This window comes from Anabrus simplex, chromosome 1 (assembly GCF_040414725.1).
Source record: "Anabrus simplex isolate iqAnaSimp1 chromosome 1, ASM4041472v1, whole genome shotgun sequence".
NCBI lineage: Eukaryota > Metazoa > Arthropoda > Insecta > Orthoptera > Tettigoniidae > Anabrus > Anabrus simplex.
The window spans coordinates 1,078,716,627-1,078,741,370 of NC_090265.1; the positions used below are offsets into that span (position 1 = coordinate 1,078,716,627).

The 24,744-nt window shown below is 39.5% G+C and overlaps 1 protein-coding gene across 1 annotated transcript in view; it reads left to right on the plus strand.

The window, feature by feature from the left end:
• LOC136858059 (probable E3 ubiquitin-protein ligase HERC1) overlaps positions 1 to 24,744 on the plus strand; it is an 850,878-nt gene that overhangs the window by 625,947 nt on the left and 200,187 nt on the right. The window contains exons 55-57 of the mRNA XM_068225263.1: positions 3,828 to 3,973; positions 12,730 to 13,042; positions 20,988 to 21,101. Coding sequence (XP_068081364.1) covers positions 3,828 to 3,973; positions 12,730 to 13,042; positions 20,988 to 21,101 — 573 coding nt within the window. The remainder of the gene's footprint in view (positions 1 to 3,827; positions 3,974 to 12,729; positions 13,043 to 20,987; positions 21,102 to 24,744) is intronic.

Consider the following 24,744-nt stretch of genomic DNA (forward strand, 5'->3'; position numbering starts at 1 on the left):
GGTAGTGGATTGATCATCTTTGCACCAACCCTTTGCAGAACAGAATCTTGTTCACCAAGTAGTTCACCAGGTATTTACGTAATTTTTTTTATCCACTGTCTGTTAAAATGACACACCCATCTTGTGACCAAGCTTGCCTGCCCACACTTCCCTGGCTTTGTGTATCATCTCCTTGCTTGTCTGAGTAAGGCAGTTAATAACAACTGAATACCCTTTAGAGCCCTTTTAGCATGCCTCACTGTTTTGTGCTCATGATACCTAACAAATTTACAATTAATTATGGGTCTTTCTGCATTAGCCACTACATCTGCCACTGTCCTCTTATGGTCTCCATGTCTGTGACACCAATGAATGTTGGCCATTATCAGTTCTATGTTTAGTTTCTTCTTCACAGTGTTTTAGACTTTTGCAGCTGTATCCTCACTAGGACCCTCACTAACACCATGAAGAAGACGACAACTCCTCCTGGAGTACTGCTCTTGAGCATCCAGTATCTCATCTTGTTTGTTAGCTCTCAGCTGAAGTGCTGAGAGTTCTTGCTTAATGGATACTAGCTCAGCACTTACAGATGCCTGAAATTTGCAGAAGTTCGAGTGCAGAGCGTTCAATTGTTCCGTGGGGTTGGCGGCCCTGCCTGCAGCCATGGTTGCTTGTTCCAGTCGTTTGTGAAACTCATTCATGCGATCTTTGAATAATGTTGTCTTCGATTGTACTGCTTTTAGAGTCACGATGTTCACTAAAAATGTTGATATTACACTTATTCAACAGTTACCATCACCTTGCAATAACTAATTGATAGTTTACTTGAGGATATGGCTGGTGTTAAACGGTATGACTTCACAAGTGAACTACACCATGTGTTATCTTGGGTTTGAGCTTATAAGCCACTCTGAATGAAATTATGCATTGTTATTTTGTTTTAAGTGTTTTACTTATTTTAAATGAAAATGGCAATTTTCTGAAATCCTCCCTCTCAATTTTAGTAACAGATTATTACAGCCATCCCTCATTATATGCGTTCTCACTATAAAGATAAAAATGTCATGATGTTGCGTATTGAACTGTATCACAATTAAATTGAAATAACAAATAACGTAGTTCAACCTATTCAATACAAGTAAATAAGAAATGTGATTTTTACATTCCTATTTAATTATAAGCAGAAGCAGTACCAGTTTCGACCCCAGTCTGGGTCATCATCAGCCGAGTAAAATGCAAAGACAATGCATAGGTAAATAAGAAATTAAGAATGAGTCCCTAACAAAAATAGTTAAAGAAGCAATATAAGGTAAAGGGGATAGGCACTGCACAGTTTTAAATTGTAAAATTTAGAAGAAGTAGCAGGTCAGTCGCTTAAGGCGCAATCTTCTGAATAGTAGTACAACACACGCAAAGTTCGTCACTGTCTCAAAATGTTTGTGAGAAGCGGAGAACAGTTAAGTGAGCCAGCCTGCATATACTATCAAGCGCGAAGTCACAGTACAGTTTAGTAAATATGAAGTCCCAGAATTGTGTAGAAGTCGAAGACGAGTCTCTAATTGAAGCAGATTACTAGCTCCTGAAGATCAGCGCAACATATTCATTGTAATTCAATATAAATGGTCCGTTATTGGACATTATAAATTTTCCAGCTAACTCATTCTTGGTTGCCAGCGTTTCGCCCTCGTGTGCTCATTCGGGACAAATGTTTCAGATTCCCTATGGGAATTAACATATATATCATCAACATATTCATTGTCCGGCACTGTGCTTTCAAATGCCGACGGAACTCGGTGAATAGCTTAGTGATCCATTTTTCTCTTCAGAGTTGTTTTTTACGTCAACTGTTCTAAAGAATCTACAAGATCCTAGTTACCTACCTCAATTATATAAAATTGTATTTTATATATATAGATATATACATTTTTGCAACCGAAACAATTACAGACTAGATCACTCAAGGTTAGGTACATACATAGAGTTTCACACTGTACTAATGGCATGAATAAAAAACTTTAAAACTCATAGGCTTTACATTTTTTCCTTGAAATAGTCCCTCTTTTATCCAACCCATATTATAATACAGTACATTCACTTCACTCATTTTCATATTACACGATATTTACTCAGAACAAATTAATCTCATACAGCAAGGGATATCTGCATTTCAAGTTATAGAATTGCTCAAAGGCTTTGGCATCATCTCTACACACATTCTTCTCATTAAGATATATTATGCAAGCTTCCACATTATCCCGCAACAAACTTCCTGTGAGCCTTATCCATATGAAACACCCAAACTCTTCCAAAGGTTTAAGCTACAGTTCTAAATATTTGATACATGCTACATACATTTTAAAAACTTACTGTCTGAAAATGTTTGATTTCCATTTATTTCCTTCGTTTTTTGTTTTCCTAATAACTCCAAGAGTCTTAAGCACAGTCTCCAAACAATGAATTACTTCTACAAGAGATTTGTCCGCCTTTTCAATATGTGTGGAAAATACTTGCCAAGGAATGCAGCTGCCACAGATATATTTCACTACAATCGTCTTGAAACTGTGCCAATGTACGGCAGTATAAAACACAGTAACATTATTTTTATCATTGTCTTTTGAAGTAAAAAAACATTGTCACTTTTCTTGAATATTCACCTCAATGCTATTTTGTGTGTTTGTTAGAGTTTGTTTGAACATGTTCACATGGTTTTGTATGGTGATTATCCAACAGAAATATACATGCCCAGAAGGCACACTGAACATTCTGCATCATTTTCATTCCTCCCATTCCTAAAGCACTTAAATTTAGATTTTCGTTCTTCATTGAATATACACTTTCATTTTGGCATATCTACCACACAGTGAAAGTTTTAAAAATTCACTTAACACAACAACAAACACAACTTACTAAGCTTAGACTGTTTAAGAAGCATGCAAAGACACATACACAAATTAATTTTTGTAACAAAGAGATTATTCCACAAAATAGAGAATACCTATATACGCGTAATATGATCTCTCTTTCAGTGCTGTGATCTTATAAAGACCCGAAAATAATAATACCAACGTTCGATCATCTATGAACTGTTTAAAATCAGTTCATACTTCTTACTATCAATATTCTAATATTTTTAACACAAGTACTATTGATTTCTTGGATATAAATTTGACGTTAGGCCATTTTAAGAAGAGAAAAAACTAGAGGACTTAGTAAAAAAAAAATAACCCAGACCTAAAAAGGGGACATGCCCAGAAAAAGGAGGATGTCTGGCAGCCTTAGGTGTACCTCATTTAACAGTTCTTTTGAAATACTAGCACACTCTGAGCCTAACATTCTTTGATCAATACTTTGCAGTTGTCTTTACTTATCTGTGCATCTTTTCCCCACTTTTTTATTGAACAATAATTTCACATGCTGAAAATGTGCTTGAATTCTCATAGTAACATAGCCATTATATATATTTAAAAAGCCATGTAGAAAATTTAACATTAATGATTTCCTTTTGCCCAGGTGCAGTGGGCTTCTCACTTGTATCTGTCTAGGTAGGATTCTTCCTGCTGGATCTGCTGCCATTTCAGCCCTTGTTCCTCTGCATCTTGCCTTCAACTATGGTTTCCCGCCACTTTCTTGCAATTCATTGTGGTTCCAACCACTTCAAGTGGCAAACCACCTTAGATAATATTTCACGTAGTCACTGTTTAAGTTGAGCTTGTTGATAAATTACTTGATTACAAATCTTGCCTTTTCTTCTATTTTGTTTATGTTTATTTATTTGTCCTTTCTTTTAGTCATGATCAAATAGGAAAGGTGATATTACTGTGTGTAGCTCATATATGTTTTTGTTGTAGGCTGCTTCAAAGGTCCAAGTGGAGTTGTTAACATCTGGTCACTTCAGGATGGCAGCCTATTGCAGACTCAAACAGGCACTGGAGGTGTACAGTCCCTCGCATGGTTGGGGGATATGGGTCTGGCTGTGTGTTTTGGTAGATCCAAGGTTAGTTTTATTTATACATGCATACATACATACATACATACATACATACATCATCTACAATATTTACGTCATGTTGTAGAGAAAGGGGAGATGGGCCAGAGCTCAAAAATTCATGTGCTCGACGATTATGTAGGTGAAAAATTCAGGTTGACAAGAACTGTTCTAGGCGCTAATGTTCACGATGGGGATATTCGTAGGTAATAAATTTCATATTATTCCATATTGAAGAGCAATATAATATAAAACAAAAGCTAAAAGGTTTCCACCTATTCAGTACTATTTATTGTCCGGCTCCATGGCTAAATTGTTAGCATGCTAGCCGTTGGTCACAGGGGTCCCGGGTTCGATTCCCAGCAGGATCGGGAATGTTAACCATCATTGTTTAATTTTGCTGGCACAGGGACTGGGTGTATGTGTCGTCTTCATCATAATTTCATCCTCATCACGATGCGCAGGTCGCCTATGGATGTCAAATCAAAAGAAATGCACCTGGCGAGCCAAACATGTCATTGGACACTCCCAGCACTAAAAGCCATACGCCATTTCATTTTCAATACTATTTATTGTAATCTAAAAAAGTTATGTATGTTTGATGAAACTAGTTTTGGTTTTGCCAGAGACCATCATCAGTCAAAATTATTAAAGTTAAGGCAAGACATGAATTGTAGATAGATAAAATTTATGTAGCAAGCATGTGTTGTTGATATTCGGTGCCAGACAAGTAAAGAGTTTAAGCTTCCTTAGGTTATACTTACAAAGAAGAAAATCTCAACTAGGATATTCTCTGCACAAGAATGTCAACACGTATGAAGAAGTACTGGGAGGACTGCAGGGCTCGGACAGTTCCTACCAAGAAATCGACAAACCAAAGGGTTGATAAAAGTGATTCAATGTGGTCTCAGAAGAAGAAGAAGAAGAAGAAGAAGAAGAAGAAGAAGAAGAAGAAGAAATATTGAGTATATGGAAACCTTTCAGCTTTCGTTTTATATTATAGGGATATTCATGCGTGGGGTTTGGAAAAGGCCCCAGAAATAGACTGACTCGATTCACTGGATCTATCCATGGATGGGTTGCAAGGTTTAAACAGAGACACAGGCAATAACAAAATGTGTAACCACTAGAACCTGGAATATGTGATGAATTTTGCAGTGAGGTAATGTCGTTAATGAATACAATGGAACTTTACAGATTTATAATGTCGATCAAAGTGGTATATGGAAAGAACTTCACTCATCACTCACTACTCACTCACCTACTGTAGGTATTGAATAGGTGAACAATAAATGTATACTTTGTCAATTGAATGTGATCACTGTAGTTAATACGGAGCAAAAAATGAGATTAATGACTTGTAAAGTGGATACATGTTTCCAAAGATGCTGGTAATTTACCAGGAACCTATAGGTCAGTTTGGAGTGCAAGTGGTGCAACACATGCTGAAACCACAAAATCTGATTCAAGTTGCCTCGAAGTCCAACCTAATCATGAACAAATCCTGATACAATTCTTTCAAGAAGTCTACTTCCCATTTGCAGTGAAGGAGTCTCTTCTTCTGGTTGATTCACTCGGAACATATTGTGACAGAACTCATATTGATGCTATCTAACCTCAAAACATGGTGTATACAGTCAAGACCATCCCTCCTGGGTGCACACCTTACATTCAGCCACTTGGTGTGCTATTCTTCCGACAATTCAGGCGAAGCAGATTGAGGATTACTGTATCCTTAACAACTATCAGTTCACACCATCATCGAGGAATTCAGTTTCAGTGTAATAAGAATTCAGTTTCGTTGCTGATGTGTATTCTACACAATCTGTTCTGTTCTCCAGTCTTCACAGACTTTGTTCGGTACTCCTGGACTGTAGCTAGATATGACTTCTGACCGCAGAGATTTAAAACACTGCCAGAACGTATTTTTGATGTTCAAAAGCAGTGTGTCTTGGAATACTGCTTAATGCAGGCATTCGTGAAGTGCTCCTACTGTGATAAGCAACTCTATTTGTGGCACTTTACACTCTGTGGAAATGTTCATCCATTTATTAATCTTTTGTCAAGAGCTACCATCCATACCAACCCATGTTTTGAACTTTGTAACTGAACATACACATGATTGTAAAGTGCAGTGTAATTGTCAATGGCAAATATTGTGCACATTTTTGTAATGTACATGTAAAACTTTTACATGCAAACCAAAACATTTTTGCATTTGGGATCGCAACTTGTGCCAACTTTTTTTTCAGTTGGTGGAAATCTAATATTCTTTTTTTAATGGCAAGTATGGCGCTTTTGTTACAGTCTGCTATAACAAGCTCATGAACATTCTTCGAGAATTAGGGCTTGATAGACAGAAAATCTTTATTGTTAATAATGTATATTGGAACCAGAGTGCTGGTATAAGAGTCGATGGTTGTGTCTCGAAAGAAGTGTAAGTTATGAAAAGGAGTCCACCAAGACTGCATTCTTTCATCAGTGGTTTACAACATCTATTCATTAAAGGTTTATTCAAGATGCTCTGTGCGAAAAGACTCAGTGAGTTGTGGTTAACGGAGTCATCATAAATAATAGCAGGTATGCCAGTGACACTGTCCTACTTGCAACCAGTTTCCAAGATCTACAGGAACTACTTAATGTTGTCATTGAAGCCAGCAACACCATGGGCTTGAGGCTGAATGTAAAGAAGACCAAGTGGATGGTTGTAACTAGGAAAGAAGATGGTATTCGGAGCAGTCTCAAAGCAGGAAAAGACCGGATCGCAAGAGAGGCAGCATTTAAATATGTGGGATTTCACATTAATGATGATTAGGACCTTGCTCCTGAGATCCATTGCAGAATTGAGAAGGCCAGAACTTCTTTTCGGAAACTTAGAAAACGTTTGACAAGCCGTGACCTTGCCATTAGACTAGAAACATGACTACTCTGGTGCTACATCTTCAGCATCCTACTATATGGCGTTGAGGCATGGACATTAACTGAGACCATGTGCAAGAGATTGTAAGTGTTTGAAGTGTGGACGTACTGAAGGATGCTAAAGATACCTTGGGCAGCTAAAATGACCAACATAGAAGTTGTGCACTGTATTGTAAAGTTCACCTAGAAAAATTCCAGACAAAACTTCACCTTGTCTGCATTCACGCTGTTTTCCTCTGTTCCAATCTCGCCACTTCCCCATCAGCTATCTTCCACCGTCACTTTACAGCTGATCACCAGCCTGCCTCTATGTCACCCTTGACATCACTCCCTGTTCTAGAAGAAATTGAAGACACCACTTTCAACTATTTTTTTCTGAACAATGTACAATATAAGTCCCACCTAACCCACCAGTCAATCAGCCCACTTTTGACTACAGTGTGGTTTGGAGGGCTGCACCGCGTGTTTCACACGCCTGCTTTATTTCCCAGCCATTACGGACTTCTACATGTTATTTGGTGAGAAAAAGAGGCAACATTTACTATGTTTTGGGACTTAGCTTCTCACAGGCCTTCAGGCTTGACACTTCTGTGATCATCATCATGAAAAGTTTTCATTCCCCTCCCTGAGGGGGAAGGTCAGGCCACCTAGAGGGTAACTCCTTCTCTCTGGCCAGAAATTTCTTCTGTGATAGACTGACCGTGCTTATGTGCTCCAGTGACTACAAACTGTTTACGAATGCAGGATGCTCTCATTCTCTTTTTGACTATTAAGATTTGAAATGTAAGAAGTAACTGGATGTAGGATAGTGCATGTGAATGTTTGTCACCTATTCAACCAATGCTTCCTCAAGTTGTTTAACGGACTTTCTTTAAAAAAAAAAAAAAATCAGAATTAATGTAATTATGCAGGAGCTTCCTCCCATTGCATGCCTGACTTTGCTATCTTCCCTTCCCTTTTGTACGGTTCGACATTCTTTCTGTTTATGAATGTACATATGTTTAGCATCTTTTGATACACCCTTTTGAGGGTAAAAGGGGCTGCCTGGCCAAGGCGGTAAAGGCGTGCTCGGTTCGCCCGGAAGGACGTGGGTTGGAATCCCCGTCAGGAAGTCGGAAAATTTAAGAAACGAGATTTCCACTTCCGGAGGTGCATATGGCCCTGAGGTTCACTCAGCTTACACCAAAAATAAGTACCAGGTTAATTCCTGGGGGCAAAGGCAGCCGGGCGTAGAGCTAACCACTCTACCCCATCACGTGCCACGGTTAACAATGGTAGAAGCCTTTACCTTTCACTCCTCCAAGGGCCTTCATGGCCTGTACAGAGGTGACTTTGTCTTTTTGTCTTTGTCTTTTGAGGGTAAATTGATATTCCAAACTTTAACTGTAGTGGTTTTTGAGAAAATATTCTCAAAGTCTGTAGTAGATTGTATTGTTAACTTGTGAAATCCTTACATCAGATGTTCCACATTTACAATACCATAAATCGTCATTATTAATAAGACTACATTAAAATATAATGATACATATTTCGTCCCACTTTCGAGACATCTTCAGTCATTAAAAATATGGTAGGGACATGATAAAACCATTAGATAAAAAGTATATACATCTTGTAGCATGAGATGTTGATGTTTTGTAGTTAACTTGAGTCTTTAAAGTAAATTAACATGAATATGATGTGAATCACAACGTCCAAATGTTGCACAGGTTAAAATATCACTGCGCCCATGGATTGCACAGATTTAATATAACATGAGTGGTTATTGAATTTTCACGACCGCATTGTAATCGAAACAGACTTTCGACGTATTAGGTCGTGTTAGGTACATGTAGTACATGTTGAAGAGATGGCAAGTACAGAACAAAAATGGCCAGCCGGACACCAGTGGGATCCAAACCCACAACCTCCCAATTTCACATCGGTTGCTCTACCAATTGAGCTATAGTGGCCTAGGCCATCTTTGTTCTGTTGAAAAGATCTGAGCTACAGGTCTGGCACTGCTGCTAGCACACTGTAGAGTGCATTTAAGTCGCCCGTTGTGGGGCATGTCAATGAATATTGAATTTTCACGACCGCATTGTAATCGAAACAGACTTTCAACATATTAGGTCGTGTTACGTACATGTAGTACGTGTTGAAGAGATGTTAAGTACAGAACAAAAATGGCCAGCCGGACACCAGTGGGATCCGAACCCACAACCTATTCTTAATCACTTCTGCCATCTACTATCGTCATTTAAAACAAATTCCATTCATATTAGATGTGATTATTGCTGTCCTATTCATTTCTATCCGGTCTCCCGCCATTTGGTGTCCGGCTGGCCATTTTTGTTCTGTACTTAACATCTCTTCAACACGTACTACATGTACGTAACACGACCTAATACGTTGAAAGTCTGTTTCGATTACAATGCGGTCGTGAAAATTCAATATTCATTGACATGCCCCACAACGGGCGACTTAAACGCACTCTACAGTGTGCTAGCAGCAGTGCCAGACCTGTAGCTCAGATCCTTTCAACAGAACAAAGATGGCCTAGGCCACCATAGCTCAATTGGTAGAGCAACCGACGCGAAATCGGGAGGTTGTGGGTTCGGATCCCACTGGTGTCCGGCTGGCCATTTTTGTTCTGTACTTAACATCTCTTCAACACGTACTACATGTACGTAACACGACCTAATACGTTGAAAGTCTGTTTCGATAACATGAGTGGCTTTGTGAAATAAACTACTCATGCAGATAAAATCATTGTAAAAATATACAGGTCTTTTGATTTGAGTGCCGTAGGCGACCTGCGCGTCGTGATGGGGATGGAATGACAATAGACGGCACATACACCCACTCCCCATGCCAGGGGAATTTACCAATTATGGTGAGATAAACTCCGCAAGATCAATACCACATTTAAATTAGCTTCATGCAATGAGTCAAAAAGGTGGACTTTGTTGAATTGCACGAGTTGATCATTGCCACTAGAGCAGAGAAATACTTATCCAAATATTGCTAGCATTAATTATAATAATAATAATGGCATGTGGCCTCCGAAGAGGCCTGATACAGGTCTTTTGATTTGACGCCCGTAGGCGACCTGCATGTCATGATGAGGATGGAATGACAATGAAGATGGTACATACATCCAGTCCCCATGCCAGGAGAATTTACCAATTATGGTTAAAATTCCCAACCCTGCCGGAAATCGAACCTGGGACCCCTGTAACCAGAGGCCAGCATGCTAACCATTTAGTCAAGGAGCCGGACATTGCTAGCATTAAGACAGCGTGACACTATGACCAAAAACGAGAAATTCTTGCTACCTTCAAGAAAGGGAAGCTGGAATACTTTGGTCATATGATGCAGAACAGAAAATACCACCTTTTACAAGTAATACTCCAAGCAAAAATGAATGGTAAACATGGTTTGGGATGAAGTAGAACATTATAGCTCGGCGACTTGAGCCAGTGGTTTGGGGAGACGAAGCTTACTCTATTCAGGACAGCTTATCAACAAACATTAGATCATGCTACTGATTGCCAGCATTCTGCAGAGACATGGCACATGAAGAAGAAGATGGAGCATATTTTCAAAGGGGACAATGATCCAGCGTGGCAACTTTCGATAAGGGGGAACATTTTTCTTTCAAGCCAACATTTCTTGCTATGCCATAAACTTTTATTAGAATCTTCTTTAAAGAATGGTCATTGAAACTTCAAATAGGTAATGATGTTTGATGTCAGACCAGACTATACTGTCACGCAGTTATATTGCAGAATTTATGCTTGTAACTTCCTTATTGTTACTGCGCAGATCATAATACTTCAGAGGCAAATAACACTTGTTTCGTGCATTTTGATTCGATGAAAGGATTTGAAATATGTATACCCATACGTGAACATAAGTTTACATTTGTACTTGTGAACCCTCTATCCGACGGCTCCACTGAATGTTCATTTTCGTCATCACAACAAATCAAAACATATCTTCATTTTTCTTTGCCTAAAGAAAGCTTATATGCCTTTCCTCTTCTGAGAGTGAATTCTTTTAAAATCCATAGATTATTACGGGGTGATCAATACCTTTGTCCAATAGAATGTGTGAAAAAACATCTTCAGCAGTGGCCTTATATTGGTAACTGAAACCTACCACAGCTTTAATCACTTTTGAATTGTTATATTTTTCCTCTTTAATGATTTAAATTTTCATATTTATTATTTCTTTTGATTATTTTCATATGATAGCAATTTTGTTGGGAGATGGTGGTGGGGCAGCATTTAGTTAACCCCTTAACTGGGTTTGACGCCTAAAGGCGTCAACAGCTGTCGCACGAGTATTGGGTTTGACGCCTTTAGGCGTTCTTGTACTTCTAAATGTGTTCTTACGTAGGGTTAGCTTCCTATAGGCGTCTGACTATTCTTAATCACTTCTGCCCTCTACTATCGTAATTTAAAACAAATTCCATTCATATTAGATGTGATTATTGCTGTCCTATTCATTTCTATCCGGTCTCCCGCCATTTGGGTAAATCGCGCCTAGGCGGCAGTCCAACAGCTGTCTCGTGTTGCCTCGTACGGTCCACGCCAAATTCTTCGTAAATAATTTATTCGTGTATATGTACATTGAAATAACTAAATTTGCGAGTTGTTGTCATCGTTGTTGTTGTTGTTGCTACGATACAGTTGTTCTGCGAACTCCATTGTCCATGTTCTGATAATGTTTTGTAAATTGGACTGTATATGATGGTAAACTGTTCCGTGTGACGTGATAATGGCTTGGTTAGGAAAGATGTTGAATTATCTGAGAATCTGCCGACCGGATGTAGGAATCACTCAAGAAAACGTTGTGTTGTATGCCTGTCAAACCAGAGGCGACGGAAAACTGTCTACTACTGTGAGGAATGTGACGTGGCACTTTGTGCTTGCCCTTGCTTCCGTATTTACCACACTGTGCGCAATTTCTGAATCACCTATGAACCAGAAAGTATGTAGAACCTATTGGTGCATATCTGAAAACTTGAAAAATGTCATCATAATAATGAAAGGAACACTTTTTAAATTCAGTTTTGTATGAACACATTGTGTATATATGTATAATTTACGGGTTTACAAGAAAAACGGTAATAACATAATGCTGTTGAATTTCTACTATATCACTCATAATTTAAATAAATCAAGTAAAATATATTTTTCTGTTGAGTATTTACATCTATGCCGGACCGTGCTGTAGGGGTAGCATGCCTGCCTCTTACCCGGAGGCCCCAGGTTCGATTCCCGGCCAGGTCGGGGATTTTTACCTGGACCTGAGGGCTGGTTCGAAGTCCACTCAGCCTACGTGATTAGAATTTGAGGAGCTATTTGACGGTGAGATAGCGGCCCTGGTCTTGAAAGCCAAGAATAACGGCCGAGAGGATTCGTCATGCTGATCACACGACAGCTCATAATCTGCAGGCCTTCGGGCTGAGCAGCGGTCGTTTGGTAGGCCAAGGCCCTTTAAGGGCTGTAGTGCCATGGTGTTTGTTTTTGTTTTTTGTATTTACATCTGCCGCACGCTACTGTACCCATTCCAAAAGTGCGCGTTGCGCTGAATAATTATCCACTGGCTGGTTGATGTTAATGAAACTATTCCCCAGTTAAGGGGTTAATGGGCCAGTGACAAAAATGTAAAATATGGGCCTGGTATGGGGTAATGGTGCTTGTTTGATGCTCAATTCAATTGTACACTTATTTCCATTTCCAGTGTATTGTTCTGTATCTAATTATGAAATGAGGGAATGATTATGTAGGTATACTTCCCCATAAAAAAAAAAAAATGGCCACCAATCACAAATTGAAATTGCCTCTGTATTTTAGGATGTCCGCATTGTGCACTATACAAGCAAGAACTTCCTGAAGGATCGCGTTCTGGCTGCTGCTCGCAGTTCCCTTCTAAAACAAGGTATTCCAGGACTGCAGAGTGCACCGTGCTTGCGGACCTTGTTCCAAGTGTTGCCTATGTTGGTACAGAATCAGTATATGCACGAGAAGCCACTAGTAGTCAGTGGGGAACAATTGCTTCATAGTGACCATCTCAAGTGTTTAGCTGCACTGGTACTTACCTTGGAGCTGGACCGAGTGCTGTGCTACCAAGCAGTTCCTCTCAACAGTGAACATGCTAGATCAGTGGGTGAGTACTGCTAAACTAACTAGAACTAGTACAATAGTCTTATGAATGTTTTAGGTAGGAGATAATACCATATATACACAATAATCCCTGAATTATAATTTTAGGAGGGAAGATACTAACCAAATAAAAAGCTTTAATTTTTGTTTTATGTGCAAGTAATGAAGCGTACATAAAAGATCAAAATTTTTTAAAATAATGTGCCGTTTTCTTCTCCCTCATCATAATCTTCAGGTGCTGTCATAACAACAGCAACCAGAAAGCTGAAAGTGATGAAAGTTCAATGATATTCTTCTTAATCGTCTGGAAACCGTTGAACAAGCTTTTCTCTGAAAGCTTAAGGCGACACTCCAGAGATTAAAATCGATATTTTGATCATTTTGGCGAATTTGGTTTTGACTGAAATTGAAAGGATCGAGTTTCTTTTTCTTGTCACGAAGTTATTCTGCTGAATTCAAACAATTTATCACTGTAATAATGCTTTGTTTGCCAGTTGTAATTTTACATGTAAGTCCCATTTTTATCCCATAATATTCTGCCAAATGTAACAAAATTTGTATGGTATAAGTATCAGAGCTATATTAAGAAACCTGCTTATGGAATTTTTTGATTGCAGAATTTTTTCAAGTAGTGGGGATTTTTAAGTCCAATATTTTAGAACATAAAAATTACACAAACTTTAGTACGACACACCTCCTTATATAAATTGTGTACAGAAAAATCTATACGTAGTGCTTTTAAAAGAAGTATTATCTACCTAATTACAAATTTACTCTAACATGTTAATTAAATTTCATGAAAAAATTAAATTAAAAATTGTAAAAAAAGAAAGAACACCAGAAAACTGTTGATAGATTCCCTGCTCACAAATTCACTAACAAAAACAAATTGAGACTCATTGAACTGTGTCAACAAAACAATCTTAAAATCATGTCAACTTCTCTGAGAAAGTCACCATGGAAACAGAAGACCTGGAGGTCTCCCGTTTCAGGGATTGGTGAATATCAAATCGATCACATTGCCATCTCTCATCCCATGCAGAGAAAGGTACACGATGTACAGGTACGCCAAGGAGCAAATGTAGATTCCAATCACTACCTAGTGAGAATCAAGGTAAAATTCACCCCGAAGAAAATTCACCATAAGAGGCCACACATACCGAAGTTTGACACAACACAGATTGGAAACACTAATCTGCAAGAAGTGTGGGAAAGCGAACATGCAGGCACCTGGGAGAAATTCCGCAACAAAATCATTCAGAAAGCTCGAGAGCAAATTCCCCTGAAAAAAAAAAAAAACCACCCTTGGTGGAATTTTGAATGTGAACATGCCTTGAAGGAACGAAAAGAAGCATTCCAGAAATACAACAGCATGAAATCACCAAGAAACTAAACATATTTCAATGAAACTAGAAAATGAGTAGCCAAAATCATCAGGCAGGTCAAGAGAAAACACTTGAAGCAACAACTCAACTCAATTGAAGATAACTTTCGTAACTACAACACACAAGATTTCTACAGGGAATTCGGAGGACAATCCATGGGTATGCTCCTCTAAACCTGGCTTTCAAAAGATCAGATGGAAAACATGCACTCACTAATCAGGAAAATTGTCAGGAACTAGCACTGTACTTTGCTGATCTCCTCAACTGTCCAGAGCCCCTCACAAGATTCCCTCAAGAACCCCCAAGGCACACTTTCCCAGACTCTCCACCACCAACAGAGGAAGAAATCCGCGACCACATTCTCAAACTTAAAAACAATTCGACCTCTGGAGAAGATGGCATCATTGTGGAACTTCTGAAAAATCTTGGACTTAACTCCCTCAAGGAACTCACTCAAATCGGAAGAATTACCTCAGGACTGGAAGTGAGCCCTCATCCACCCAATACACAGAAAAGGAGATAGGACTGATTTGAACAATTACAGGGGCATTTCTCTTCTCCAAGAGACATACAAAATTCTTTCAGCTTGCCTTTTGAAGAGAACGCAAGAACAACTTGAACAAAGTATTGGCGAATATCAAGCAGGCTTCCGCCCTGGTTGCTCGTGTGCAGAACAAATATTCAACTTGAAGGCAACTCTTAAATACAAGGCATTGAGGAACAAACCAGTCATCTGCATTTTTGTTGACTTCAGGAAAGCGTACGACTCGGTTGATCGACAGTCTCTCTTCGTTATTCTTGAGGAACTGGGGCTTGATTCCAAGACCCTCAACCTCATCAAGGCAACACTCACTGACACTATCTCCAAAGTTAAATTCATGGTGGAGATCTCTGAACCATTCCTGATTAAAACTGGCGTCCGACAAGGTGACGGCTTATCTCCGCTTCTTTTCAACCTCGTCCTAGACAAAGTCATCCGCGAGTGGGAGAAGGCATTGAAAGACATGGGATAATGGCGCCCCATACGACTAGGGCGACCCAAAGACGGTATTGAGATATCATGCCTCGCTTTTGCAGATGATCTTGCCATACTGACAGATGATGTAGTCACAGCCGTTAAACAAATTGAAACTCTTAGTGAATGTGCTGGAAAGGTTGGCCTACAAATTTCCTTTGAAAAGACCAAGTTCTTCTGCTCAAAACTTGACATCCAAAATTTGAACACGACATATGGGAAAATCAACCGAGTACCACACTTCAAGTACTTGGGAGAAATACTTGAACCAACGAGAGGTGAGAAGGCTGCCCAGAAAATTCACCTACAAAAATTTCGGAAAGCCTACAGTAGGGTTCACAACATATACAATAAAAAGTGCTTGTCCCACCATGCAAAGATCAGACACTATAATATAGTAATCAAGCCCGAAGTCTTATATGCCAGTGAGACCCTTACACTAAATGGGAAAGGTGACCTAGAAAACATTTTTAAAAAAGAAAGCAGAATCCTGAGGAAAATTCTCGCCCCCTGAAAAATAGAAGATGGATATAGACTGAGGTCATGCAAAGTGACAGAAGAGCTTTCCAACATTGCAGCAGACGTCTGAAATTTTATGAGCACGTTCGCAGACTGCCGGCAAGTAGACTGACACACAAGATTCTAACCTACATAGAACATCTAAAAAATATTCCATGGGTACTGGAAGTGAATGCCTGCTGTCATTTCTTGATGGATGCAGTACTTTTGCATCCATCTCTTGGCACAGGCCAGAGTAAAGTGTAGCTTCCACCGAAGTCCCAGTCAACATCCATGGCTGTGGCAATATGGAAGTTGCTGGGGTATGGGTAGTGCTGAGTAATGACATTCGGAACATGACTGGTGCATCTGAGTGTTATGAAAGGTGCTGCTCATAGGGTCAGTCGTGCTGCAGTAGTACTTTCTGACCCAGTGAGGAAAGCAATGGCAAACTACTTCACTTTTCATCTTGCCTAGTACGCCTCTTTGGTGCTGCCATTGGTTTTTGGGGTTTCCTTATAACCGCATAACCTTTGGTGGTGCTATTTGAGGATCCAACCAGTCTCCGGGCTGATGACCTAACAGACAGACAGACTGACTGGAAGTGAAGAAGGATCTGGAAAAAGCCCATATGAACTCAACTGACACCGCGGACAGAAACCTCTATAGGAAAAATGTTAACGGATGGAAAGTGCAACCAGAGAACGAAGTGAAAAAGAAGACTGGAGCAAAGTGGAGAGAAGAACGAAAAAGGATGAGAGCTCTTTGGCAACTCAGAAAACAGAATCGTTAGAGCTTTGCGTGATCCATAGGGTCCATACACACATAATAATAATAATAATAATAATAATAATAATAATAATAATAATAATAATAATAATAATAATAATAATAATAATAATAATAATAATAATAATAATAATAATAATAATAATAATATTTAAAAAATATTTTGGAAAAACTATTAATTGTATATGAAAGAAATGTTTGCAATATCTCTACTTTTATGTAGGTGACATTCCCACACCGTTTCGTTAAAATCCATGCATTAGGTAAAAATATATTTTTATCTCCAGAGTGTCCCCTTAATCCATCAGGATAAAAAGAATCTTGTTAGGCTGCCCCAGCTAGCTGTAAAGCCATCTTGACAGATCTTCAGTCTTGATGTGAGAAGTGTAGGAAAGAGGAAAGTGGGATAAACTCAGGAAAAGGGAGGAGACATAGAGTTGAATACAGGTGGTGAAGACTATGGACACAGGACATACGCAAAAGAAGAAAGGAACCCAACAGGTCAGTAATAACAGTTTGTGATCTCTGGAGAAGCCTGTTGGAGCTCTTTCGAGTTGACACCCTCTGACCTGCATGTCTCTACCTAAGATGAATTCATATGCTGAAAATGGTACAAATACTCAGTCCCCAAGCCAGAGGAATTAGCCAATGGAAGTAAAAATCCCCAACATGGCCGGGAATCAAAACTGGGACCCTTTGGACCAAAGGCTGGCATTTTTACTATGTAACTATGAAACCAAGCAATGAGTCAGTCTAAGTAATGGGAAGGAACAAACAGGTGGAGTCAAGTCATATATAAAAAGGAACATTAAAAAGAACACAAAATAGGACAAACACAATGACATTTTGGTATAGGAAGAGGAGAAATAGAAAGAAAACACAAATGGATGACTCAATAAGTGTTTAAAAAAAAAAAAAAAAACCAAACCACATGGCACTACAGCCCTTGAAGGGCCTTGGCCTACCAAGCGACCGCTGCTCAGCCCGAGGGCCTGCAGATTACGAGGTGTCATGTGGTAAGCACGACGAATCCTCTCGGCCGTTATTCTTGGCTTTCTAGACCGGGGCCGCTATCTCACCGTCAGATAGCTCCTCAATTGTAATCACGTAGGCAGAGTGGACCTCGAACCAGCCCTCAGGTCCAGGTGAAAATCCCTGACCTGGCCGGGAATTGAACCCGGGGCCTCCGAGTAAGAGGCAGGCACGCTACCCCTACACCACGGGGCCGGCTCATAAGTGTTTAAGCCCCCCTCTTAGTAGAGCTGGGAAGCAGAATCGAGTTTGTTATGAGCTGAGAAGTAATGGAGTAGAACGGGGACTGATGAGAAGGGTGCCATTCTATTTAAAGCAAAGATTGTAAAATTACGTATCTAGACTCACAGAGCGCTCTGATGCTATGCAGAATATTGAACACTGTTGTGCATCGCCATGTTGTGGGCGCTTCTGCTTAGCCGAATTACAATCAGTTCTTTGCAAATTTTTCAAATTGAATTGGGTCTGTAAGTGGATCTGGTGTAGTATTATACGTAATGGAGTAATACTATATTGCCAAATATTTTCACTGAATAAGTGAGAACTTATAGGTTAGTTAAATTGATCGGCAATATTAAAGGAGGGCACCATAAGTTAGGCCTTACGCGTCGAGTGGAAAAGTATTCACAATGGCAAACACTTGTGCAGCTTTTAATTGTACAGAAGGGATCTGGTATTTCTTTTGACAAGTGAGTAGAAATTGAACTCTCATAAAATTACTTACAGTTACCATGATGGAGAATTAAGTAAACCTAATAGGCTGGTGGATTCAGAGAACTCATGGACATGGCATTTTGAATGTTCAGGCTTCTTCGTGGTCTTTTTCCAATTCATTTAGGATGATTCTTAACCTTTCAAGCGGCATTGTGGCAGGTGCAAGCAGAGCTTGGAAACGTCTGCGAGAAGAAGAACTGTTTGATTTATTACACTGTTAACAATTCGGAGAGTGATATGTCATCTGATAGGTTTTTTTTTTTTACGTCGCACCGACACAGATATGTCTTACGGCGATGGTGGGATAGGAAAGGTCTAGGAAGTGGAAGGAAGTGGCCTTGGCCTTAATTAAGGTACTGCTCCGGCATTTGCCTGGTATGAAAATGGGAAAAAACGGAAAACCATCTTCAGGGCTGTCGACAGTGGGGCTCGAATCCACTATCTCCCGATTACTGGATACTAGCTGCACTTAAGCGACTACAGCTATCGAGCTCGATCATCATCTGATAGTGAGACTAATGTTGAAATGTCAGGAGATAACGAGTGCAGTGGTGAACGTGATGGTAGCACTAGTGGTGATATTCAGCTTGGTGTTTGGACAAAAATAGGATCCGAACCGTATGGTTTGAAAGTTATTTAACAACTCATGGCACCACTTCTAAACAAAGGGTATCATGTAACAATGGATAACTGGTTTTCAAGCCCAGATTTGTACAACAAGCCATGTGATAAGGAGACAGATGTAGTGGGTTCGATGAGTCAAAATCGACAGGGCGTTCCGTTGGAAATAAAAAACAGCACACTCAGGAAGGGAGAAAAAATGGCATTTATAACGGAAAACTCATGATAATGAAATGGAGGGATTAAAAGGATGTGTGTCTCATAATCCCTATGCATGGTGATATCATAGTGTTGTGTTGGGGGAGAGGGAAAAAACCACAAAACCAAAGTTAGTTATTGACTACAACTGTCAGATGGGTGGAGTTGACCTGAGTGATGCATGTCTCGTGAGCTATCGAAGTATTCGTAAAAAACTGAAGAAGTCAGGAGGTCAGGATACCCGATTAGAGTTCCAGGTGAGACTTATTGAGAACATCATAATAAAGTGCAATAAGCATGAAAGACCGCAGCCAGGCAGACCTTCAAGAGGTCCTTCGAAGACTCCTCCCCCAACAAGAATCAATGCCCCTCACTGTCTCTCACACATTGTTGCAACAGCATGCAAGGAAAACCCTACTTAGCAGTGTGTTGTCTGTTACCGAATGGGACAGAGACGCAAATTTAGATATGAGTGTGAAGACAGCAAAGTAGCTCTCTGCGCCGCACCTTGCTTCCAGTGCTACCACACAGTTGTGGACTTCTGAGGACTCCTTTTACAGAAGTGGAAGCAATGCTTCAAGATTGATGAATAGGAATAAAGTATTGTAAAGTAGAGAATAAATGTTGTGTTCGTAATACCTAAGACAATTTCTTTTATGTGGTAAGTCGTCGTCATCATCATCATCATCATCATCATCATCATCATCCTAAACCATCTCCAGTTTCCCGGGTGTGGTAATCATGTAAGTAAATATGTTATTTGAAGAGGAGTTAATAATATAATGTCCTGACTGAACTTTACTGCGGAGGCTTCCTTGGATCTGTAATCATTTCTGGTAAGTCGATAATGTATGTGTATTTGTAAAATCTGATAAAATACTTGACTACACAAGAGTATGTTATTGTAGGTTTCCCATTGCTTTCTTCACTGAGCCAAATTCTCTTTCCTTGCCCTTGGCACTGTAATCATTTATAGCTTGAAAGTGAGACTTTATTTTAACCTGATGAAAATACTTGTACCTGACCAATTAAAAGTATCCCACCGTAAGTTCTCGTTGCTTACCCCAGCAGGCCAGACGCCTTGCTCTTTGTACTATGATCATTTTTGACAGCTTGATACATACTCTGTACTTTTTGAACCTGATAAAAATACGATACTACACAAGAGTATCTCACTATATGTTACTTCCCAGTACCTTATGGAAAATGTGCCACTCATAGTAGCTACTCAAAAGAAATATACAACTTGAAAGGTTAAGAATTAAACAGCTATTTTGAAAAAAAGCGTACATATAACAGTTTGCAATTATTGTTTGCTCGCATTCTAAGTTTGATGGCTTTGGGATGAGGAAAGGGCAAAATTTCTTGTGGCCAGATGTGGATGCAATACAGTAGAGAATTCTTGGGAATTATTTGAAGACTTCAATTCGTTGGACCTTTATGTAAGTAACTTGCAATAAAATCCTGAGTTTCAATTATCCAAATTCAAGCTTTGAAAATTTGAATTAAATAGGATATTTTTGCATTGATTAGAATAGGAATTTCAAGAAGAATAGACTTTTATTCAAATTATCCAATTTTTTAATTATCCAGTGTCGAATTAACCAGAGTTCACTGTAATTCTCTTGAGAATTTGCCTGTTCTGCTGTACCTCAATAAATTCAATTCTAGTTCCTGTGTTCGATGTTCTGTTCTAGTTTCTGAGTGGCAGTGGCTGCAGGTATTTGCAATGGGAGTTCGAACTGCTGAGGCCTTGGTGAATCGCACCAAACTACCTGCGGAGTTTTGCACTTATGCATGTTCCATTTCAGGTATTGTATTATAGTGCTATAAAGCTCATAACTGAAAAATGCCTTCGCCACTATCTTTTTTTTGTAAATTAGCAACATTATAGAATTATAGTGGATGCCCTCTTAATCCGTCTTGAGTTAACTGACTGATGCATTGTATGATGTCACTTCTGATTTCCCAGGATCATGAACATTACCACTGCCTTCTACCCCATCCCACTCTTGGATAAGATGAAACTTGTTTTATTTTTTCATCCCATACAGTGACTGATGTCATTTTTAGTCTGTTTGTAAGCCAAATATGCGGGTCAAAAACTATAAGAGGTGCATTTATTCAAATACCTTGGAGAAAGTTATATGGAGAAGATTACAGTAGAGGAAGAATAACCTATGGAATGGAAGCCTTTAGAAAGGCAAAAGAGCTGTTAACTGCAGAAATTATTAACTATTAACCTTATACTAAGGAAATGTTTCACAAATATTTTTGTCTGAAGTGAGGATCTATATAGGTCTGTAAAATGGACTGTCTGAAAGAAAGAAACTACCTAGAAAGCTTTGAAATGTAGATGTGAAGAAAGCAATATGGAAAAGGAAAGCAAATTGGATTGGAAATATTCTGTATTGTATTATAGTGCTATAAAGCTCTTAACCTGTCTTGGGTTAACTGGCAGCTTACTTTTGATATAACCCCATGTGGGTGGGGGATGCAGACAAAGAATACACCGTGGTATCCCCTGCCTATCGTAAAAAGCGACTGCAAGGGATGATTGTCGTAGTACCATGAGACTACTTGTAATTAGTACCATCACTTGAGGAACACCATGGGTCACTTTTACTTGTGCGTAGTACCACTAGGTGTGCCTCCGGCTGGGTTTTACAGTACCTGTAATTAGTACCATTATATGAGCGACACCATGGGTGAGCAACACCATGGTTCTGCCTTGCCTGTGATTAGTACCCACAATGTGAGGAACACCACGGAATAGTACGAGTCCCTGTGGTTAGTACACTTATGTGAGGAACACCATAGATTTGCATTGCCTGTAAATGGCTCCGCAATGTGCGCATTACATTACCTGTGAGTATACAAGAACCTCGTTTATCCAGATTAAATGGGACCAAAACTGATCTGGATTGTCAAAAATCTGGATAATCTGGATAAAACTAAAAAGAAATACAGTACATGTTATACAATATAATCTATTAACATAAGTTGTACAGTAATACCTTTTTTCAACTGTACAAAAAATAAAAGAACACTTTGTATATTTACAACTCTGTTTTATGCACTAAAATAATGTGCGATTTTTTTTTTTCTGTTTTACATTTGTATAGCGTTTGTGCGCAGCACAATCACGAAGATGTTCTGCCGGTCTGGTTTCAGTCAAGGATTCTAAATAGGCTGTCAGTTTGTCCAGGTGCACTTGTTGCCTCTCCACGAGTCATTGTTTCTTACAATGGAGAGCAGGTTTCATTTTCGAATTCACCATCAGTGAAATAATAGTGTGTTGCATTCAGAAGAGCCTGCGTTCGAATCCCACCTCGGCCGTCCTGAGAATGGTTTTCCATGGTTTCCCATTCTCAATTCCAGGGAAACCCCGGGATGGTACCTTTTATAGACCGTGGCCGAATTACTTCCAATTCCTGTCCTTAACTATCCTTGGCGGAAAAGACATCCAAGAAGAGTCGACACCGTAAAAGAAATACTGTACAAGTAGAAATAAATGTTTATTATTTTCGGTCCAGATAAACCGGAGATCCAGATTAATGAAGGCTGGATAAACAAGGTTCTTGTGTAGTACTATAATGTGTGGAATACCGCGAGTCTGTGCTACTTTTGATTAATACCGCAACATGACAAATACCATGGTTCTACTTTCCACCGAGCTCGATAGCTGCAGTCGCTTAAGTGCGGCCAGTATCCAGTATTCGGGAGATAGTGGGTTCGAACCCCACTGTCGGCAGGCCTGAAAATGGTTTTCCGTGGTTTCCCATTTTCACACCAGGCAAATGCTGGGGCTGAACCTTAATTAAGGTCACGGCCGCTTCCTTCCCAGTCCTAGCCCTTTCCTGTCCCATCGTCGCCGTAAGACCTATCTGTGTTGGTGCGACGTAAAGCCAATAGGTTCTACTTTCCTAGCAGTAAGTACCATTATGAGGGGCCAATGACCTGGATTTTGGATCCCTTAAGACTACAAGCATCATTGATTCAGTATTGTGCTTTAGAAGCAGTCTCTTGGTCAGTAATACTATTATTTAACACTAGTTTCTGGGAATGTGGGGCATTGCGGGTCAGATCCACTGATTGTTTTAAATTCATATCCATCCATTCATTCTTTGTCCTCACGTTTTGAATTCTGATCAGTAGAGGATTTTGGACTTTTAAACTGTCATTACATTTCGTCTCATTTCGTACCATTAGGGGCCGATGACCTAGATGTTAGGCCCCGTTAAACAAGCATCATCATCATCATCATCATCATCATCATATTTTGATAAGTTTTACCTTTTGCCATCTATCTCCTTTTGTTAATGATTATGGTTATTATGATCTGAATGATGATTCTCCATTGTTGTGGTGCTGCTACATTTACTTCATTGATCATTTTGTTGTAAGTAAAATTATTTGTGTTATTGTCGTACTAAAACCCAGGTATGAAAGGAAATACTAGGTCATCATCATGTGCTCAGCTACCATCATGAAAAAGGAGATCAGTTCAAGGAAATACTAAAATTCAAGTATAAATGTAAATTATGAAACAGTCATAGAAAATAACATAGCTGGAATCATCTCTCTCTCTTTCTTTCTTTCTTTCTTTCTTTCTTTCTTTCTTAATCCTTTTACCCTCCAGGGTTGGTTTTTCCCTCGGACTTAGCGAGAGATCCCACTTCTGCCGCCTCAAGGGCAGTGTCTTGGAGCATGAGACTTTGGGTCGGGGATACAACTGGAGAGGAAGACCTATACCTCACCCAGAAGTCCTCATCTGCTATGCTGAACAGGAGCCTTGTGGTGGGGGGGGGTGGAAAAATTGGTAGGGATAGACAAGGAACAGGAAAAAAAGCAGCCATACCCTTAAGTTATGTAGCATCGTGGCATTTGCCTAGAGGAGAAGTAGGAAACCACTTTCAGGATGGCTGAGGTGGGAATCGAATCTCTCTCTATTCAGTTGACCTCCCGAGGATGAATGGATCCCGTTCCTGCCCTCGGATCACTTTTCAAATTACGTGTTGGAGCTGGGAATCAAACCCGGGTCTCCAGAGGTGGCAGCTAATAACACTAACAACTACATCACAGAGATGTACTAGCTGGAATTATACCCAACTTAAAAATGACATTTTTATGAAATTGTGACACACAAATTCATACCTTTAAACCAATTTTGAGACAAGGACCATCATTAGAACAACATAGCTACTCTTTCGCCAAGTTTTGTCAAAATTGTTGTTTAACTTTCAACCCACTAATCTTCATTGAAAATGGTGCTAATGCACACAGCTTTATTGGACTCTTAACAATAACAGAACCAAACACTCTGTATCTAGTGTGACCGTTTACAACGTCACCTATAGTATGTCATGATACCCAGGAGATGAAATATGCCGTTTCCCGCGTCATTCTATGATAAAAACTGCCCAAGTTAGAATTTTTCCACCCGCTCCGGGA